General features: G+C 42.4%; 1 protein-coding gene across 1 annotated transcript; it reads left to right on the top strand.

Moving 5' to 3' along the window:
* The first annotated feature begins 1,660 nt into the window (after window positions 1-1,660).
* LOC149840661 (receptor-like kinase TMK4) lies at window positions 1,661-6,812 on the top strand. Its single transcript, XM_090004519.1, has 2 exons — window positions 1,661-4,125; window positions 5,973-6,812. Exons 1-2 carry the CDS (start codon window positions 1,815-1,817, stop codon window positions 6,500-6,502), a joined length of 2,841 nt encoding a protein of 946 aa, XP_089860645.1. The 5' UTR covers window positions 1,661-1,814; the 3' UTR covers window positions 6,503-6,812.
* Window positions 6,813-7,291: the final 479 nt, after the last annotated feature.

The following is a 7,291-nucleotide window of genomic DNA, read 5'->3' as shown; positions in this document are numbered from 1 at the left end:
TCGAGTTAAAAAAAAATTATAAATTTCTTACGCGACATTATTATATTTTTTATGCGAGGGAACTCAATTATTTGTGATGTTTCTTGATTAGAGATAAAAAAAAATTTTATTGATTTTTTTTCTGACATTATTAATTTTTTTATATGAGGTAACTCAAGTATTTACGATGTTTGTAGGTTAGAGTTAAAAAAAATATTTATTTTTTATGCGACATTATTACATTTTTTATATGAGGTAACTCAAGTATTCGCGATGTTTGTCGGTTAGAGTTAAAAAAATCATAGATTTTTTGTACAAGATAACTCAAGTATTTGTGATGTTTGTCGATTCGAGTCAAAAGAATTTTTTGCAGATTTTTTATGCAATGTTATTACATTTTTTATGCAACATAACTCAATTATTTGCGTTGTTTGTTGGTTCGAGTTAAAAAAATCTACAGATTTTTTATGCGAATCTAGAAAATTTTTATGCGAAGTAACTCAAGTATTTGCGATGTTTGTCAGTTTCAATTTAAAAGAAAGTTCACTCACACTTATTTTATGTGAATTTGGTAAATTTTTGATACACGATAACTCATGTATTTGCGAGGTTGGAGTTTTTGGTAAAGACAGAAGAATTTGCATACGAAGGAAATCCGCATTGAAAATAATAAGTGTGAAAGGCTAAAAAGATCATAAAAATAATAGTATTTAGGATTTTGAACAGTAGACATATTTGAAATTTTTTAAGGTTTTTTCAATAAATGTATCATTTTTATCCTCCAGTCCGATCATCATTTTTCAAAAATAGTTGCTATAATAGATTGTATGTGCAATCGACTTAGCCAAGCATGGGGTTTTTGTTTTTGTTTTTATCACATCTAACATGATGAAAGATGTGATCTACATGCGGGAAACTGCTACGACCTATATATATATAGGTTTTCCGAGCGATAAAAAAAAACCAAATGGCTTTGAATGCATTAATCTTTTCTTACTCATGAAAACGGAAGCAGATCAGGTCATGCTGAAAATGAGCGTTTTTGCTCATGCGGACATCGTGGCCGTCTGTTTGCATTTTGGATGAATGCCACGTGGTTTTGTTGACTTTTGAGTATTTTTTTTTAAAATGCAAATCGGATGGCCACGATGTCAGCATGAGCAAAAACGCTCATTTTCAGCATGACCTGATCAGCTTCCCATGAAAACATGTTCGTTTATGGGATTGTAAGTATTTGCATCTCCAATCATTTGTTAATAGGTATTAATTAGTCGAACCTATTCGTGCCATGATTTACGGCACTAGTAAGGTAAGCCTCAGTTTGTTTTTTCATGAAATGTCAAAGAAGCCATGTAAAATCATCAATGGTTGACATTTGCATTGGATACCCAATTGGATCCGATGTGCCCAATACGGAATGGGGTGTAATTCATGACTTGGTACAAATATCTTTTAATGTGGTCGGGCCGGATGTTAAATGTAAAAACAGTACAGCTGTCCAAGTGATGGTTGCAAGTCAGAATTTAAGTGTAACCACCAATCACTGCCCCGGACCCGTATCCAACAATATTCGGGTAGGACCAAAATCAACTCGAATCCAATTCGTGTTGAAGACGGTAAATAAAAGATTATTAGCGGAAGCCCCTAATAAAAAAATTCCCCCAAGACGCGTTTCTTTTCTGGAGCACAAAAAGAAGCAGCACAAATAGTGAAGGGCAAACCCGTCCGCTTCTCCTTCCAGTCGCCTTCGCCTCTGCATCGCTCCGACCGAACGAAACGCTTCTCCTTCCAGTTTCCTCTCTCTCTCTCTCTGCAACGTGAAACCGGCGGGCTCCATGGGTCGGAGTCGACGCCGTCCCGCCACTACCGTCGATCGTTTCCTTCGGTTAGCCCTCGTCCTTACGATCTGTCTCTTCTTCTCTTCCGGCTTGGCCTCCACCTTCACCGATGACTCCTTGGCAATGCAAGACCTCTCCACCGCCATCGGAGGTGGTTCGTTGGGGTGGAAGGGAGATGACCCCTGCGGCTCCAAATGGGATAACGTCCGCTGCGAAGGCAATCGCGTCACCTCCATCCAGCTCGCTAATGACCGCCTTTCCGGCACCCTTCCCTCCGCCATCTCCAAGCTGACCAAGCTCACCAACTTCGCCGTCCAGAACAACAACCTCGGCGGCCCCCTCCCTTTCTTCTCCGGCCTCTCCTCCCTTCAAACACTCTTCCTCGACGACAACAACTTCACGTCCATACCATCCGGCGCCTTCGCCGGCCTCACCAGCCTCCAGGAGCTCCACGTGGACCGCAACCCCTTCGAGCCCTGGCACATCCCCTCTGACCTCAGCCAGTCGACCAACCTCCAGGCCTTCACAGCCAGCAATGCCAATGCGATGGGCACGATCCCGGATTTCCTTGGCACGTTGCCGAACCTTGGGTCTCTCAGGCTCTCCTACAACAACCTCACTGGCGGTCTTCCCGCCTCGTTCGCCAATTCCGGCATCAAGAATCTCTGGATCAACAACCAGAACGGTAGTAAGTTCAGCGGATCGATCGCCGTTCTTGGCCGGATGACTAGTCTCGCTCAGGTCTGGCTCCAATCTAACTACTTCATTGGCCCCATCCCGGATCTCTCCAATTGCACCTCACTCTTGGATCTCCAACTCAGGGACAACGATCTCACAGGTATCGTTCCCCCCTCCCTCACCTCTCTGAGCTCTCTACGGAACATCTCTCTAGCCAACAATAAACTCCAGGGTCCATACCCCAGCTTTCCCAAATCTGTCATCCAGGATATAGGAACCACCAACAGCTTCTGCCTTCCCCAGCCTGGGGCCTGTGACCCGCGGATCGATATCCTCCTCACCATTGCCTCCGCGATGAACTACCCGGAGGTCTTCGCGTCCTCCTGGGAAGGGAATGACCCCTGCAATAGGTGGTCGTACGTGACCTGCGATGCGAAGGGGGTCATCACCGTGCTCACCTTTTCAAACCTGCACTTGGAGGGCACCATCTCTCCCGCCATCGCGAACCTGACCGGCCTGAGGACACTGCTCCTCAATAACAATAACCTAACTGGGTCGATCCCTGTGATCGTTACCTCGCTGCCGAACTTGCAGACGATTGATGTCTCAAACAATAACCTTTCTGGGGACATACCCAATTTCAGCCGCAGCGTTACGCTCAAGTCATCAGGCAATCCAAATCTTGGCAGAACTAATTCCTCCGGTGGCAGTGGAGGGTCTGGAAGTCCCGGTGGTGGTGGTTCCGAAAATCCGCCTGGCTCATCTAATTCGACATCAAACGAGTCATCAGATGGCGGATCATCATCTTCACTCTCCACTCGAATAGGAATCGGGATAGGTGTGGCATTGGTGGTTCTCATCGTCGCTGGGCTAGTTTATTGTTACTGTCGCAGGCCGAAGGGCCGAAGATTCGGCCGCGTGCAGAGCCCCCCTCCTTCTACAAATGGAACGGAGGAGGTTAAGCTTAACGTTGCTAATGGAAATGTGTACGTGACGAGTGAGCAACACAGTGCGTCGAGCAGCGCGCCGAGCAGTTTGCCCGACCCAGGTACCATGGTCATATCCATCCAAGTGCTTCAGGAAGTAACCAACAACTTCAGCGAATCGAACGTGATCGGCCGGGGTGGTTTCGGGGTTGTGTACAGCGGAGAGCTTCATGATGGAACCAAGATTGCAGTGAAGAGGATGGAAGGAGCGGCAATGGGGGGCAAGGGGATGAGTGAGTTCCTGGCAGAGATCAATGTCCTGACGAAGGTGCGGCACCGGCACTTGGTGGGATTGCTTGGGTACTGCATCGAAAGGAATGAACGGCTTCTTGTATATGAATACATGCCACAGGGAACGTTGGGGCAGCATTTGTTTGAGGGACCAGAGAAGGGGTTCTCTTTTCTTAATTGGAAAGCAAGGCTGACAATCGCATTGGACGTTGCAAAGGGAGTGGAATATTTGCATAGTTTGGCTCTGAAGAGTTTCATCCATAGGGATTTGAAACCTTCCAATATACTGCTGGGTGATAATATGAGAGCAAAGGTTTCAGACTTTGGCCTTGTCAAACTTGCACCCGAAGGGAAGTACTCTGTTGAGACACGATTGGCCGGTACATTTGGGTATCTTGCGCCGGAGTATGCTGGTGAGTGCATTGATTTTTAGTGTCCTTTGCTCTTTTATGTCCATGGATTTGTCTTTAGATGCATTTGATTTGATTGGCAATTTGTTTGTTTAATGCCGACTTTTTAGCCCATGTTAGAATTGCATTTTCTGTGCTTTCAAATCCAATTGACAACATGGCAGTTATCATTAATAGGTTGTGGAATTGAATGATGTTAGGTTGGCTACATTATATTAGAGGAATTTGTTCCCTTGTAGCCATGACAGTCAATAAGGTGATGATGTTTAGTCTGTTTATTTTAAGAATCATGTAAATTTTTTATATTCTTAAGAGTAGCATCTGTTGTGCTGATAATGATCTAAAAATGGAGCACTGATAATTACTATAATTGTTTGCACCCCAAGAAGTCGGTACACATTTTCATGTTTCTGAGATATAACACTATATATCTTACATATCAATGATATTTTTTTCAAGTCTAAGACTGCTGCTTTTGTTCTTTCTTCTCTTTGATATTTCTATTTTTTTGATGTTTCAAGGCTTGAAATTTTTCTTTAATGTTGCTGACAACCACATCAAATTTTGAGCTTAAAAACTTCTAAGAAGGTGAATTATATTCAACTCAGTACACTAGCTTAGATGATGCACTAAGGATGAGTTTGAATCCTTCAGATCTCATGTCCGAGGGAGATCCGAGGATCTGAACCAACTTCTTCCAGTTCATCCTCAAATACATGGATCTCCCCTTCTGATTGAATTTGAGATCCCCTGTTTGCATTACCTCAGATCTTGGCATGGGGCCTCAGATCTCAATTTATTGATTTGAGGCTGTGTGTGTGGTGAGGTATGCTTTTCATCACATCTAGAATCATTGTTTGCTTTTTCTTGTTTGATTTAGTTGATTGGAATATGAAACCTCAAAATGTGAATTTACTGGATCAACTTTGTGGAACTACATCTTACCTACAAATCAGTGTGTTGACAAATTATAACTGTATGTCATTTAAAATATTGGTAATCAATTATAAGATTGTGAACTTTGACCAAAGTGACGTTCTTAGTGACATCTAGACTATTGTCATGTGAATCTTAGATCAATTGTGGCTTTACCAATGGGTGACCATGTAATTAACTGCATGACAGTAAGAATGTGCTGAGATGGCGAAGTGTAACTTTGAAATTGTTGCATTTGTGATTTAATTGTATGCCAGATAGACAATTGTTATTTGTCAAGTTTCCAATGAGATCTTACTAGTAGTCTTAGTTGCTAGAGGTCCCAATCTGGGCAGGTCTGTTTTTTGTAGTAGACTTATGTCTTCACTAAACTTGGAGATTAATTAAGATACACATCAACAAGTATTGTACTGAGAAAAGTGCCTTGTTATTTATTGTAAGTTTGAGGCTTTACAAATTATCAACTGTAAAATTGAAGTTTGCAGCTTTGCAAATTTTATTTATTGGGAGCTAGAAGTTACTTGTCTTTCTACACACAGAGTTCTCTTAGATAATCATCATCCTAAGTTTCCTTTCTTTGCACTTAAATATCCAATCGTTTTTCTATTATTTGTGTAAATCATCATTGTCATTTCAGAATCAGATTAGTAACATGTTAGTAACATTTCATTTTCACATGAAATTTAGGTTTTTACTTCATCTTTTCTTAATTATTGCTGCATTTCCTCATGCATATTGCCTTTATTTTATTCTCATCTTATTCTGTGATTGAGAACTGGATTCAGCTTCCATTGCAGATTGTCATAGTGCTTCCAATTATGTGTTTTAAAACCATATGATGCGACCTTTTGACTTAGTAAAAGATTTCCTTCTCTCGAATTTTCTGTTAAAACTTGCACTGCTATTTTGTGCAGCTACTGGGCGAGTAACAACAAAGGTCGATGTCTATGCATTCGGGGTGGTCCTCATGGAAATGATTACAGGTCGGAAAGCCCTGGATGAATCACAGCCAGAAGAAAGTTCTCATCTAGTCACATGGTTCCGTAGAATTCTGATTACCAACAAGGGCGATGTCAGTAAGGCCATTGATCCGTCCATCAACGTGGATGGCGAGGAAACATTCAAAAGCATCTGCATGGTGGCTGAGTTAGCTGGCCACTGCACACTACGGGAGCCACATCAGAGGCCAGACATGGGGCATGCAGTTAGCGTGCTTGCCCCACTGGTAGAGCAGTGGAAGCCTAGCACCAGAGATGAAGAAAGCAGTGAAGGTGTCAACTATGATATACCACTCTCTGTTGCTCTACAAAGATGGCAAGCCAATGAAGGGACCACCTCTATGATGACAGAGTCTTTCTATACGGATAGCACAAGCATTGAAAATACTCAGACCAGTATTCCACCGGGGGCAGCTTGCTTCCCGGACTCTGTCAATTGCCGATGAGAAAGGAAAGCAGAAATACTCAGTTTTCCAGTTGATGTGCTCTGAATTCTGGTTCTTCCTGTTTCAATCTATTTCAGCAGCTTTCTGCTTCCAATCGCTTCATTCCTTTGTAAAAATAAACTTACAGGTTTGAGTTTAGGAGTCTTCCGAGCGGTTGGAACTTGGAAGAGATTACGGGAATTGCTTCGTTGAGTGTAAATTTTCGGTCTAGGGGATATCTGCATTTGTATATTATTACTTTTGTACGTCATGGTTGATTCTGTTGAACAGTACTCTTCATCTCAGATGCTGGTGGGCAGAATTGGTCGCTTATATTACTTTATTTGCATTACTTTTAATAAGAAAATCTGTTGCATTCTGCAGGTGACAGCCTGTGTTGGTTATTGGATGAGAAAATTGATAAAAATTTTGTGGGGAGGAAAATTTTCTTTGGTATTCATTTTAGTGCATAAATTTGGTGTTTGGTTTTGTAAGGTGGTGATGGCATCACATGGAGAAAGAGCCAACCGAAAGGCTTTGATTGCGGGTTTCTTTTTTAGGTTCATATGGATGGGTCAGGTTGGAATGATTAGAACTTGCTTGAGAGGCACGTGGGGTGGTTGGCTGTGATGTGGGGACTATGATTTTTCGAAATAAAGAAAGTGATCAGTCTTTTTCCAGTCCTGGGAATTAAAGGGGATAGGTATTGAGTCACCTCCTAATCTGTGTGAGTTCAATTTTCAGGTAGCTTCGGTCAAGGTTCGATCCAGTACTCGAATTGCCTTTTCACTCGGATCTGCTTCTGGCCAT

This window comes from Nuphar pumila, chromosome 4, assembly GCF_984573655.1.
Source record: "Nuphar pumila chromosome 4, dmNupPumi1.hap1.1, whole genome shotgun sequence".
Taxonomy (NCBI): domain Eukaryota; kingdom Viridiplantae; phylum Streptophyta; class Magnoliopsida; order Nymphaeales; family Nymphaeaceae; genus Nuphar; species Nuphar pumila.
Note: the sequence above shows the minus strand (reverse complement) of the source record. Positions and strands in the feature narration are given on the sequence as shown.